This window comes from Panthera onca, chromosome D2 (genome assembly GCF_046562875.1).
Source record: "Panthera onca isolate mPanOnc1 chromosome D2, mPanOnc1 haplotype 2, whole genome shotgun sequence".
NCBI classification, from domain to species: domain Eukaryota; kingdom Metazoa; phylum Chordata; class Mammalia; order Carnivora; family Felidae; genus Panthera; species Panthera onca.
In genome coordinates this window covers 72,905,113-72,918,957 of record NC_138349.1, presented here as the reverse complement: position 1 = coordinate 72,918,957, position 13,845 = coordinate 72,905,113, and the positions used below count along the sequence as shown (strand labels likewise).

General features: G+C 48.7%; 1 protein-coding gene across 7 annotated transcripts in view; it reads left to right on the top strand.

The window, feature by feature from the left end:
* SIPA1L2 (signal induced proliferation associated 1 like 2) overlaps nt 1-13,845 on the top strand; it is a 222,928-nt gene that overhangs the window by 171,541 nt on the left and 37,542 nt on the right. For 6 of the 7 annotated variants that reach the window (XM_060642826.3, XM_078434226.2, XM_078434225.2 and 3 more), the window contains 4 exons: nt 8,111-8,368; nt 10,111-10,194; nt 11,812-11,912; nt 12,316-12,419. In XM_060642826.3, the coding sequence (XP_060498809.3) occupies nt 8,111-8,368; nt 10,111-10,194; nt 11,812-11,912; nt 12,316-12,419 (547 nt within the window). The remainder of the gene's footprint in view (nt 1-8,110; nt 8,369-10,110; nt 10,195-11,811; nt 11,913-12,315; nt 12,420-13,845) is intronic. The other variant, XM_078434223.2, reaches the window with a different exon arrangement.

The window sequence follows — 13,845 nt, the reverse complement described above, 5'->3', positions numbered from 1 at the left end:
TGATTTCTCCTACTTTGCTGACCTACCGTCCCGGACAGATTATATGGTGCAAAACAGTGGAAACTGTGTCATGTCACCCTGCATCTAAATTGCGATTCTCTCATCATCCTGGTGAAGCTTGATGCTCGTGTCTATAAATTTATTGTACTTTGATTTAAGCTCACTCTGTAAATTGAAGCTTCACGTTGCTCTGCTTTGCTGCTCGGGGCCGGACCGTTTGACACCCTGACGTACACACGGGACGACCGGGAACTAGAAATAGGAAGGGAAACTCGGTTTTGTCAGGTTAGCATTTTGGAGAGAGATCTGTGTATGTGAAGTAGACGGTGAGTTCAAATCTGGACTAACAGGAGGTTTCCAACTGACTTGTCTGGATAAGAAAAATCCGTTACATTTGGAGTGAGTTTTAACGTGAGCTGGGAACAGGTTCTGTATCTTCTTGCACCATCCCTCCAATGCGAAATTCAGATTCTTCTCTCCCTCCTTGAAGTAAGAACGTTGCATCTCCCGAAGGAACGAAAGCTGGGTGGCCTCGAGTGTTTACTCAGTCATTCTCTCGTTCGCTCTTAACTAGTTTGTGCCACAAACTTGGCCGGGCACCGAGGCTATTCACGTGGCTGGGACAGACATCGTTTTTCCTTCCCTGGACTCTTTTTTTGTCTACTTGGCATTCTGAAATACAGTACTTCCTGGGGCGCCTTGGGGTTAAGCCTCTGACTTTGGCTCAGGTCGTGACCTCACGGTTCACAAGTTCAAGCCCTGCATCGGGCTCTGTGCTGACAACTGGAGCCTGCTTCAGATTCTGTGTCTCTCTCCCTGTCTCTGCCCCTCCCCTGCTCGCACTCTGTCTCTGTCTCTGTCTCTGTCTCTCTCTCGGTCAAAAATAAATAAAAACATTAAAACAAATTTTTAAATAATAAAATTCAGTACTTCCCATTCATATTTCTGCTGCTTAAAAATGAATTTCTCAAATTCCAGTGTATTATTCAATATGACGTATCTCAGTGCGGAAAACGCTCTCACTCTGTCCAGCCAATGATCGACACTTTAGCGCTCCTGCTTTCTTAGCAGTTTGAGAGGTTGGAACGTCACTGACATTGTCACAGGACAGTGTCACAGAGGGTGACAGTGAGCATGAGCGTTGTGTTAGGCAAATAACAGGCACGTTCGTGACAACTAACACCACGCTATGGTCATGCCTGCCAGTGGGTATTCTCATGGAAATATATGCATCAGAAATCAGACATCACATAGCTATTGAGAATCTCCTGTGTTTCGCTTTGAAGTATGTAATGCAGTAAAACGTTATCCCCGGTCTCAGGCTTTCCAGGAGAAAAAAAAAAGAAGGAGGTTGGCTTTATGAAGAACTTTCCGAGCCTGTGTTTTCAGTTGAACAGTGTGCTGGGTATACAGTAGGTGACGACTCTGTTGCCCCTGTGTCTGCCGAGGAAGGAGAGGGGTGGAAGCCGATGAATTATTCAGGACCAGGTAGTCTCCCTTGGCATCTCCTATGACACACGCCTTTTCAATTCAAGACCTTTATGCAAAGGGCTTGGTCAAGTGGGTTTATGATCCAGATGAGTCTTTTTCTATGTATAGTCTAGATGTTTTTCTATCTATAAATTAAGGAAATATGTGGAAAAGTGAATTAATATTTCATGTAGTCTCTATTTCATATATGACACTGCCCTAACCTTTACAGTAAGGTATGCTTTGTGGTTATCTCCCTGTTGGAAGCTTCTGATTTTTTTATGCAACAGAAAGAAAGATTTTGTGATTCAAGTGAATGAGCATCAATTAGCCCTGTCACCTTGTTGGATGATTTGGAAAGAGTCTTTTAGCTATTAGTAGGCTATTAGCATAACAGACATTAAAATGATTAAAATATCAGTGATTACCTCAATCCCTAGGGCTATAAAAAGGTTCTTTTACAAAGTGCATAATATAAAAGAAGCAGGTAGTTCATTTGAGGGGATCCATCTGCCTTTGTTCCCGAATTCTCTTCGCTCCTCCTGGAAACCGTAACGTGATGAGGGCCACATCACTATTCTTTGATAGTTTTCTAAAGGAGATGGCCAAACACTTTGGAAAGAGCACTGAGCTAGGAGTCCGGGTTCCTGTTATGAACCTGTCCCTGATCCGTTGTAGCCGTCCCACCATGTGTGAGCCTTCTTCTAAAGATGGGAGATTTCCTTTGTACTACTCCCCACATTTTTGTGAAATTGAAAGGCTGTGGCGTGTGTAGGAAACTTGGGAAGTTTTCTGCAGGCGGTGGGTTGGAAGTCCAGGGTCGCGTTGCCGTATGTTGTAAGGCTTTCTGGTAGATTATTGGGTTCAGTTAAAGGTTCTCTGTGATGCAGCCAAGAAAAATAAAACCAAAAGGCAGTCTCAGAGTTCAGTAAATGCAAGTTACAATTATGTGATTAAGCTGTGGCTGGCGGTCCATGGTTTACCAGGTGCAGGTCCCGCTGACTTAGCCAACCGCCCCTCCCCCCACTTTTTTTTTTTTTTTTTTTTTGGACTATAACTTGTTTCTTTAAGTGTTCTATGTGTTTGGTTTCATTTCACTACTCTTCAGAAGTATTCTCCCTGTGAATCATCCCCAGAACCCTTCCCCCTTAGTTTTGAAGCGCCATAAACTCACGTGGCCGACTTTCATGAAGATGGAAAGAGTAAAGGAATGGGATCACGACGTATTATTGTTCTCGAAGTGAATGTAGGTACCCCAAAGGAATTGTGCAGCCCTAAAACGTTCTGCAATTCTGATTGTTATATACGCTTTGCGATTCCAAAGTTCTGTAAATCTGTACATTATCCAGAACGAACCTTCATGGACATTTATGTGCCTTTCGCTGCTTAATATTAGCTTCTTCACTTTTATAGAAGGAAAAACTAATGGTGTCTGTTTGAAACTAACTTCTTTCTTGGGAGGCCAGCACTTCAGGAAGCTTCCGTACCTCCTAAAATTTAACGTGGGTCCACAGAGACTGGGTTGTCTCCAAGCTACACATTGACAGCTTTGGGTTTTAAGCCGAGAGCCCAAACTGTGTCTTTCATGGAGAACAGCGTGATTCGATGAGAGGCTTCCTGCTGGAGACAGGTGGAGAAGACCGTGCCGCGGCCTGGCTGGCCGGAGCCATCCGAGATGGCCCCGACAGTCAGGCTTGAAGGTGGAGGCGATCCCGGCCAGTGCCGGTTCTGCAGATGACCGGTGACGCACGGAGTGTTATTCCAGGAAACGGGGGGTGGCATTTGAAAGGAGTCAGTTTGCGTGAGTGGGTGCCAGCTTGGGGGCCTTGCGGGGTGTGTGGGAAGTTAGGGTGCACAAGGGCAGTGCCTGGCAGTGCAGGTGACCCCGAGTGGGTGCCACCCCTGTGCCGGCCATGCCCAGAAGCCGGGTAGTGGCTGTTGATCCCAAATCCTGCTGGTAGGAAACCGCTTCAGGGGGCAGGAAGCAGGGAGAGCGCTAATGGGGGTGGAGAGAAGGAAGTCAGCGGGCGTCCCTTGCCCCGGAATAAGCCATCCCCGGAAGTCACCGCCATGCCAGGTTCAGAAGGACAAGTAGCGTTTTTCAGAGGGAAGCAGTAAAATGTGAGATCCTCTGAGGGCTCCAGGAATGGAACCGCTTGTCACCTTTACGGTTTTGTAGTATCGCATTTTCAACGAGCACGGTTTTTATGGCCACTTTGGTCTAAAGAACGTTTTGCCTTCCGGGGTATACTACAGAGCAATATTAGAAGCGGAGAAAAGTTACTGGCTAGACAAACAGTGTCAAAAATTATATTTATTTTTGACCCTGAAGCGGAGCGCGTGTTGATCTCTACCCGGCATGTTAATTAGAAGCAGAATCAGGTGACGTGTACATTTGTAAGTGACTGAACGAGGAAATCAGCCTTCTCTAACATCTTCGAGTGCCTTCTTTTTCACGAGCAGACTGTGAAAAGCGTGCCAGGAGCTAGAAATGCACTTCACATCCGTGGACTTGATTTGGTGCGTGTCAAAAGTGCGCCGAAGGCATTTATCGGAGGGCTCCAAATGTATGCCCTCATGCAGGAAAGCTCAAGATCTGTCTTTGGTTAAATTAAAAAAAAAAAAAAAAGTTACGCACAAGACTAACGGCTCACTTTTTGGGGAATGTCTGTTTTGTGCGAGGTCTTTTCGCCTTTGGTCGGTTTGGGTCTCCGGCAGTCTTTTCTTAATGGCTAGAAATACTTGCTGTGTGCCCCTTCATGGCAGCACCAGGCTTGATGCTATAGAGGAGCGGGGATGTCTCGCGTGGTTTCCTACGCTGTCTCCCCACGGAGGCAAAAGGAACGCGTGCAGGGACAGGTGCAGGTGTGGATGACGTTCCCGTATTCCCCGCAGCAGCAGCTGTAGCCAACTGGCAATTCTTAATCAAGCCCTCTTGCACGTCCCTAAAAATTGGTTGAATTTTCTATACATGTCCTTCCAGACATTCCTTTTATTTTATTTTATTTTTTTAACGTTTATTATTTTTGAGAGAGAGAGACAGAGTGAGAGTGGGGGAGGGGCAGAGAGAGAGGGAGACACAGAATCCAAAGCAGGCTCCAGGCTCCTGGCTGTCAGCACAAAGCCCGATGTGGGGCCCAAACTCACAAACTGTGAGATCATGACCCGATCCGAAGTCGGACGCTCAACCAACCGAACCACCCAGGTGCCCCCAGACATTTCTTTTATATAGACAGCAGAACTACATTGGACTAGGTCTGATAATATGGTAAAATTAGCGGTATTTACTTGCTGTCTTACTCTCAGAAGTGAACAAAGCAGACACCTAGGGTTTTATAAGAGCAGTTGCTGGAAAAATGTCACATACTAACAGAATCAGTTTCGATTTTCAAACAAAGCTATTTGTTTAAGTACGTGATTTGTATTCGGGCAAAAGTATGCCAGTTTTTAGCATCCAAAAGATCATTTACATACGACTTCATACAAGAGGCTGGAAGTGAAATAACTCCTCCCCGAATCTCCCCTCCACCACATGGGTTTGCACACGCTTGTGTCAGCACTCTCTAAAATATTAGTCATGAGCATGCATTTGTGTAATGTTTTCGCTCAGAGATTCGAGCTAAGTTACAACGTCTTATTAAAGACTACAGTCTATGAGGGTGAATTAAATATTCCACACTCCTCAGCCATCTGTCTTCTGTTTGCTGCTTCTTCCTTTTAAGTCAGCCCAGGAAACTTGGAACCCAAACAAGGCGCTGGAAATACATGTTGCCCTTTGGTCCATAAGACTCAAACTTCCATGTTCCTTTCATTCAGATCTAACTCCAGGACCTTTAACTTGGGTAAGTCTCCCTCCTTTTAGGATTCACAACTGTGCCCTTTGAGATCCCTGAATATCAAGTCACTTGCTTAGAGCACCAGATAGGGCGGAAGACAAGAGTAGGTTTTCTTGATGTTTTGGTATGACCATAATATCCCACCCTTATGATTTCTACTTACGTTGTTGGTCGTATGGATGAATCACTAGTCAAGGGGATGTGTCCTCTGGTTAAGTAGAAAAACACTTGGAAAGTGCCATCCATGACAATCCACTGTAAAGCTGGACTTATTGTCCTTGACCAGTAATTTAACTAATACATTCAGTAAATCCAGAGTAATTTAAACTTGCCCAGGTAAGAGGTGAATCTTGCTTTGGGAGAAGGAGAGTTAGGATAACATATGAAGTGAAGTTTACTAAAGCGGGCATTAAGTGTCTCTTTCCAATGGCTTGTCCAGTCTGCTTCTCTCCTCAGAGGGTAGTGCCACCATCCACGTGGTTTCCCTAGCCAAAAAGCAGGCCACTGTTTTTGATCCCTACCTGTCTCTTCCTCCCAGGCTCCAAGTACTGTTGATTTGATGGGTGAGAAGTAACTTGCATCCAGTTGTGCTGTTGAGAAAAATAAAGCCGTTCTGTGCCCCAGTCCTTTATGTGAGGCCGGCCCCCCTCTCCAACCTCCTGCCCACCCTCCCCCCCCGCCACCCTAGGAATTCAGGATCTTCTCTGTAACCCAAGGGTTTGTAGTTCCATAAGGATGTCTGGGGGAAAAAATAATAATAATTATATATATATATTGAGGTATGATGGACATAACCAAGCTGTGTACATCTAACACATATAGCTCAGTGAGTTTGGAGATAAGTAGACACCCATCAAACCATCATCATAATCAATACCATGAACATACCCATCGCCTCCGAAAGTTTCTTCCCATCCCACCTATGTATGTATGCACGTATACGTCTCTTGACGTGGACCTTTCTTCACTCACCGCACTGAGCACTCTGTGGACCTTTTAATCTGATTTTATGTATCTTTTAGTTCTGGAGATTTTCTTATATTGTTTCTTAATAATTTCCTCTCCACCCTTCTCTCTCTCTTTTATCTTTCTGGTACCTCTGTTAGGTAGACATTATTAGACTTTTTGGAATGAACTTTAATTTTCATATGCTCACCCTCCAGTAACGTTTTGGGAGAGCTCCTCAGTTTCCCTTACAGCTGTCTCAGTGGACTTTTTTATTTTGAATTTTAGCTGTCATGTTTTGAAATTTCAAAAGTTCCTCCTTCTTGAAGGATATGCTTGGTCAGTGAGCCTCACACAGGGTGATTGGGTGGCTTATATCTAATATACATCTCATTGTCTTTTCTCTAGAGGGAGATCCTCATCCGCCTTTGTGGGGTGATCAGCATTATGAAGCTGGGTTTGGAGTAAGAAGAAATGACTGTAGGTCTCATTTTCCAGTGAGACTTTCACTTAACCTTTTGTTTTCGGCCGTGCTTTTCCTCTGTGTCTGGATCCCGTCAGGTGGCGGTCCCTCGAGCATTGTTCCTGCCCCCTAGAGGCAGGGGTGGTAATCGCCTGAATGGACCCGAGCCGCCCAGTGTCAAACTTTTCTTTTGTGTACTCTTCTAAATAACCCCCACCTCTTAAGCATTCTCCCTCACTCCTGCCTCCTGTGCTGCCTGATGCTCCCTGTCCCTGCACCTGCTCAGGGTTGTGCGAGGGGAATGGTCTCATCTCTCCTTGTCTCCCTCTGCACACCCTTGGGTTTTGCCTTCCTCTGCTCCGCTAAACCTTTAGCACTGTTCCACTGGCCTTTCGTCTTTGATTGCTGAAGTTTACAGTTTCAGTTGTCTCAATTTTTGTAGATGGTCAAGTTTGTGTCTATTTCCTGTTCTCTTTGTTGTTGCATAATGATTTGGACAAGAGGCTGAAACGTTCTTCTACCATCCTGAGAATAGAAGTCTCCTGTTTAAAGAACTAGTAGGTTTCTCAAGGGGTGAATATTACCAAGTTTTTATGTTGACTCTGGAATGTCTGGGGAGAGGCACCAGCGCTCAGATTTGAAACCTACCCAGGCTTCCCGTGTCCTTGCCAAAAGGCGCCAGTTGGTTTCACGGGCCAACTTTGTCAAGTTAATAGTACTGCGTGCGCTATGTAATTAGTGAGAAACTTGAGAGATGTCTCACTTAAATCATATTTTGAGGCTAACAGGTTCCTGACTGGTCATTTGAGCACACGAGAGAGCATTCCAGGAGACGACGTTCTGGAAGCTGTAGCGCTAGTTTAAGAGAGTGACTGTGGTAACTCAGACCCACACTGTGACGGGATGGGCACTCGGGTTTCCCCTGGACTGTGACAGCTTTTACTAATTTTATTTTCCACTGTTCTCAGACTCCATAGAAGAAGTGACATGCGACTAATTCCTGGTTATATAACTGTACTTCTCTTGAACCTGTTCAGATGGTATAGGAGGCATTTTTTATCTGTTAAAGTTTGTTTATTGCCTGTGTTCACTGTGCACGATGTCACGTGTGCAAATTGGTTAAAGATACGTTCGAGACTAAGAAGTTTGCGAAAGACGTAGAGAGGGTATATGCATGAAATGCCTACAGCCGTATCTGCCAATAAACCAGAGCCACCAGTGTGATACCGGATCCTACTGGTTCATACTGGAGCATAAACAGAGGCACCAGAAGCCAGGGATACTCCTTAGGTGCGTGGCTCTCCTCCGGTCTCTGCAAGCCGCAGGGCAGCCGTGCTGATGGCTCGGCTCCCAGCCTCCCTCCCTACTCACTCATCCGCTCTTCTCGGCCCCACAGAGGGTGTTCGGAGCTCTGCCGGATCCCCATGGTGGAGTACAAACTGGACAGTGAAGGCACCCCCTGCGAGTACAAAACGCCCTTCCGGAGGAACACCACGTGGCACCGCGTGCCCACGCCCGCCCTGCAGCCGCTGTCCAGGGCGTCCCCGGTGCCCGGCACGCCCGACCGCCTGCAGTGCCAGCAGCTGCTACAGCAGGCCCAGGCTGCCATTCCCCGGAGCACCTCCTTCGACCGGAAGCTGCCGGACGGCACGAGGTAATGCCGATGCCCTTTCCCCAGGGACGGCGCTTATCAAACCCTGGGGCTGGAACTTGACGTTACAGGGAGGCACTTCGGCTTTGGCTCGATGGGTTCTGGGTTGGCCTGTTCTGAACAAGCAGGCCAGGCAGGCGGCAGGGCGGGCCCCGGATGGGGTGGTGCCTGGGATCTGTCCCCGCCCCTCGCCCAGCCCTGGTGCCGGTGGCACGCAGGTTCTGTTCCGGATGCGTCCACCAGGGCGGCGACTTTCTCTCCGTCCTGGTCCCCCTGGTCACCTTGCTCCCTAAAACCTTCCGAGGCACGATAACTGAGAAGGCATTCCCAGGAGCCTCTAGATGAGCGCAGGCAGTTTTAAGTATAAGTAAAACTGCAGACTCGGGGACTGAATCCCATCTTCCTAATGTACTATTTTAAGTGTAGTATTTTAAGAGGTCCCAAGGTCCTTAGCACATCTTCGCTTTGTTCCTCTTATTTTAAGCAAGTTGAGTTAAACTTCAAGTTAATTTTTCAATGACAGAATGCGCTTGTTTAAAAGTTGGCTTTAGAAGCTGGTGAAAATTTTTAGGTGCATAATTCGCGTTAGGTAGTTTTAAGGGAACAAAATGGTAAATTTGGCTTTTTGTGGTTAAAGCAGTTGATTTCTCCTGCTTTAGTTTTCGTTTTCTCGTAACTTACGGGCCATGGAGAGGCCGTGAGTTTGTGCAGAGTGGCTGGTGGGGCTCTGGTATCTATTAGAGCGCTGGAAACAAGGATGCTGAGCCGGGCTGCTCACCCTCTCCCCACTCCGATTTCCTCATCTGAAAAATAAACCTAGTAATAAGAGAGGACCTCTTCAGGGCATTATGAGGATTGAATCAGTCAATACGTGCAAACCGCTTAGAACCATTCCTGGCACATAGTAAGCCTATACAGGTATTAATGACAATTAGATTAAAACATGAGGTCTTTCCCCAGTTTATTCTTTATAGGTTGAATGCAGGAACGATGTGCCTTTAATTTGGCATTAAATTATCTTGGCTCTGGGCCTCCTCGCTCGGATGTCTGCTGAGTTTATAAACTCGCCATATTCAAAGAAGTGCACATGGGTAGCCCAGGTGAAAGGGCAGCATGTGGGAGGGACGGGGTCTCCAGAGCCTCCCTTTTTAATGCAGAATGTAGCAAATTATAGGGAAAAAACCTGGAGAGTTCTAGCAACAAAATGGAAACCTGGCAAGCACATCTGTATCAAGTGAGTTCTCAAGGGTCATACTTATTTTTGTGTATCTGAAATAAATAGGATTGCATTCAACAGATGTATGAAAATAAACGGTTTTGACCAATTTAGGGCTTTCCCTCTGCATAGATTGCAAATATAGGACCCCAACGTGCCTTGCATGAAGCTTTACAGAACAGGTGGTAGTAATGTTTTCAAAATTCTGTATTCTTAGGGGTTCGTGTGCTGTCCTTCCATATTTCACCGGAATCATTCTCTGCACTTTAAGCCTTCAGATGGTGAAGGCTTATTCCTGCCACATCTCCTTCCTGTGATAAATGGCCACCTAATGTCTCTGGGCCCCCCCCCCCCCCCATTCCTGGTGTATTTGCCCGTGCTTTATTCTGTTTCACGCTGCGATGCGAATTTCTTCCTTTTCTGTCATCGTAAGATGAGTTTATTTGTAAAACAAACTGGGCCCAGTTGCCACGTTGGCCGCTGTGCAGGCTCCTTGGTGCCCCGTTAATAATTCTAGTTCCTGTTCCAGAAGTTCGCCCAGCAACCAGTCCTCCTCCAGCGACCCCGGGCCTGGTGGCAGCGGACCCTGGAGACCGCAGGCGACATATGACGGGTACTGCTCAGTCTTACCTCCTTGCTGGCCCCTGGGCGGGACCTGGTCAGTAACTCACTGAAGCGTGTACTGAGTGCCTGCTGTACATGAGGCCACTTGGGGGGGTATAAAAAAGCCAGGCAGGCTTGTCATAAGTCACTCGTCCAGGCCAAGCAGCTCGTCATGTCTATGTACGCCGAGCTCATTCGTCCATATTCTGAGCCTGTGTGTTTTTTTGTCTTAATAAGGAAAGTCTTTTTGAAAATGAAGGGTTAGGGGACTCTCTAGGCAGTGGCCCTCGGGAGTTTTCCCCTCACTTAAGTTGCTGACGAGGAGCAAATTCACAGCCTCTCTTGGAAGTGCTTTTTCTCTGAAGCGCAGCCCGACATCAGAGAAGGCAGGTAGAGCGCTTGGCCGTCTTTTCCTGCCTCCTGTTTGAGAACAGCGGGGCGGGGGGGGGGGGGGGGGGGGTTGCTCACACACGCAGCTGAGGACCGTCCCCGGTCCGTGTGTGTGTGTGTGTGTGTGTGTGTGTGTGTGTGTGTGTGGTGTCCAAGAGCCGGCAGGTCAGGTGGAGCCCAAGGATGCCCGAGGTCTGCTGAACTGACAGATACAGAAACCCAGGAGAAACATCCAGCAAAGTCAGGGACGAAAAGGGTGAGGGTGGTGTTCCTGACAGCATCTTTCTGCACGTACTGGCTTTTTTTGTTTTATTTATTTTATTTTTTTTAATGTTTATTTATTTTTAAGAGAGAGAGAGAGACAGAATGCGAGTGGGTTAGGGGCAGAGAGAGAGGGAGGCACAGAATCCGAAGCAGGCTCCAGGCTCTGAGCTGTCAGCACAGAGCCTGACACGGGGCTCGAACCCACGAGCCGTGAGATCACGACCTGAGCCGACGTCGGGCGCTCGACCGACTGAGCCACCCAGGCGCCCCATGCCACGTACTGTTTTGCAGTTGAGTCTGGAGAGGAGAGAACCGCCAGGGCAGAGAAGGGTCGAGAAGGGTCTTGCTGGGGGAACAGCAACTTCGTTACTGCTCTCACAGAAGCAGAGGGAAATGTCTCTCCCTGGATCCCTTTGGTTTAGGCTTAGCAGCCGATGTTTGTAACCAGATTCTGTAAGTAAGAATCGTTTTGTAACAGGAAGAAGCTTCCCGTCCTTCATTTCTTTTCTAGAATTATGTTGCCCTCTTTGGGGTTTTCATACCACAGAGTCCAGAGATGTAGTCTAGAGTGAAACAGTCTTACTTTCTTGTCCTTAAAAACATTAATATAAAGAAGTATCGGTTCCATGTATTCTCAGCAGGGAGGAAAGCGGAACAAAACGAAACAGAAGCAGTGAGCTCCTCCTTGGCTTACTGGGGACAGGTTTTCTGACCCTGGCCAGCCCTCCCACCTCCTGGCATGGGCAGCCCTTTCGTGTCTGTAAATGGCTGTCATCCAGGCGCCTCTGTTGAGCCGGCAGTGACACCACAGGGTCCCCGATTACAGCCGCTTGAAGCACTCCTGGCAGGGCTGGGCCGGCACACGACTTCTGCTGAGGGCTCCCCCCCGCGCCCCCATTCCGGAGCAGCACCCCCAGGGGATGTGTCCGCGGATGCCCGGCCGGCCGGCCACTCAGCTCTGTGGTCTTTGCAGGTGCCAGTCTCCCCTGCTGCTCGAGCACCAGGGCGCGGGCCCTTTGGAGTGTGAAGGAGCCAGGGAGCGGGAGGAGGTGCTGGAAGGAAGCAGGCATCTGGGTAATGAGAAAGCCGGCTGGTAAACTGGCCTTCCTCCGTGCTCTTCAACCCCCTTCCCTCCTTCCTCCTGTCGCTTGTTTACTTGTTCGTTCGTCCGTTGGCTCCGCCCACTGGGTGAGCACTGTCGTGGGAGAAAGCCCGTGTGGTCAGCGGGGTCTTCCGACGCCACGGGGCACCTCGTCCTGGGTGGTTGTGCTTGTGGTGCCTGTGGCAACGGAACATTGACCTTCTGGTGGTGGTCCCGCCCACCCTGGGGGTGTATCCGTTGGGGAGACCAGAAGGGTCTAGAACCACAGTCCCGCTCGTTGTCTCCACACCATTTTGTTCGGCTTCTGTGTGGCTTTGCTGTCTCGTTAACACTAAAAACCAGATATTCTCCTCTTCTTCTCTCTTTATGCGATAGAAACCAAATGGCATGGCCCACCCTCCAAAGTTCTGAGTTCCTATAAGGAAAGAGCCCTGCAGAAAGATTCAAGTTGCAAAGACTCCCCCAACAAGCTTTCCCACGTAAGTCCTTCATCCGTAAACGCCCCTCTCACGTGGCCGGCCTCATGCATCTCCGCACACATCGCGTGAGAATCCGGGGACTCGGTGGCAGGTCGTCTACCTCCCAGGTCTCTTGGAGGCGAGGTCAAGACAAATCTATACATAAGTTACATTTTCTTTTCCCTCGTTGATTTCTAAAGAACCTCAGAGAAAGGCCACACGGGAAATTACTGGCAAAGCCAAGACTATGTCCTCCAGCCTTCCGATCCGTGACATCCGGCATCGCGGTTACTAAACCACAGTCCTGTTTTTGTGGTCAACGGTTTACGCCCTTGTGGGCGGTGCCAGAAAGTGCAAAGCAGCATACCCTGCCCATAGCTGGCCGCGTAATGATTCACGGTACTACTCGTGGCCGCTGACTAGCGGTCAGCAGCGAGGACTGACAGGTAGTGCTCCAGAGCGCCCGGCATGGGCTCCCGGGCATTGGCACGTGCCGTTCCATGCATTAGCACATGCCGTTCCATTCAGGCGGCCGTAGCTCAGTGAGGCAGAACTTCCTGTCACATGCGAAAACGTGACCTGTTGGCCGTTGGCCAAAAAAAGCCAACATTTGAAACTAGCTTAATTTTGAGAGCTCGCAGGTGAAGAAATTTTATCATTTCCTGACCTGAGCTGCTTTTTCCCTCTTTGTTCAGGAGTCACTGGCGAGCTCTACAGCCGAGTGCCCGGGGAACCCATGGGCCCGTCCTTCCCTTAGTGATGTCAGGGCCTTGTCTTGAGCCACCCTCACAGTAGCCGTTGAATTCCACCTTGACAAATCTCTGACGGTGGTGTAAGACCCCTTTAGGAAGGCAGGGGTAGGAGTAGACGTGAGAACGGCAGTGTGTGCTAAAAAGGTCACGGGGGTGTGCTTAAGGATCTGACGGACGGCAGGAAGGAGAAAAGGCCAAACCACTTTAAGGTAGATCAGGACATGACTTGGCCTCATGATCCCAGCCCTTGGCTCCCGCTTCAGGCCTTGTCCGTTTTCCCAGGCTCTGAAGAGAAGCCAGTCGGTATGATTCCCTGAGTCAGATGCTCTCTTTGCCTTGTGTCTTGCAGAGACTGCAAGGAGAGCCCCTTCTCATTAGCACCGGGGGCATACGGTGACTCCGGCTCCCTCAGAGAAGTCACTTGTATTAGATTGCGCTTCGCGGTGGCAGCGTGCGGCCGTGCATTATCTCACTGGGCCCGCGCATTAATCATCGGAGCTCAGTATTGTGAGCACAGGGAGGGGCTAGGTGACTGGACACCATCCCACCGCTGTGATTCAAACCCGGGTCTTGTGCCCGAACCCGGGGCTGGCACTGCAATTTGTCACAGGAGAGCTTTCTTGGTAAAAGACTGCTCCCCTCTTTGTGCTAATTTGCCATGCGCCTCCCCGGTTTGTGTAACGTTTGTTGATTAT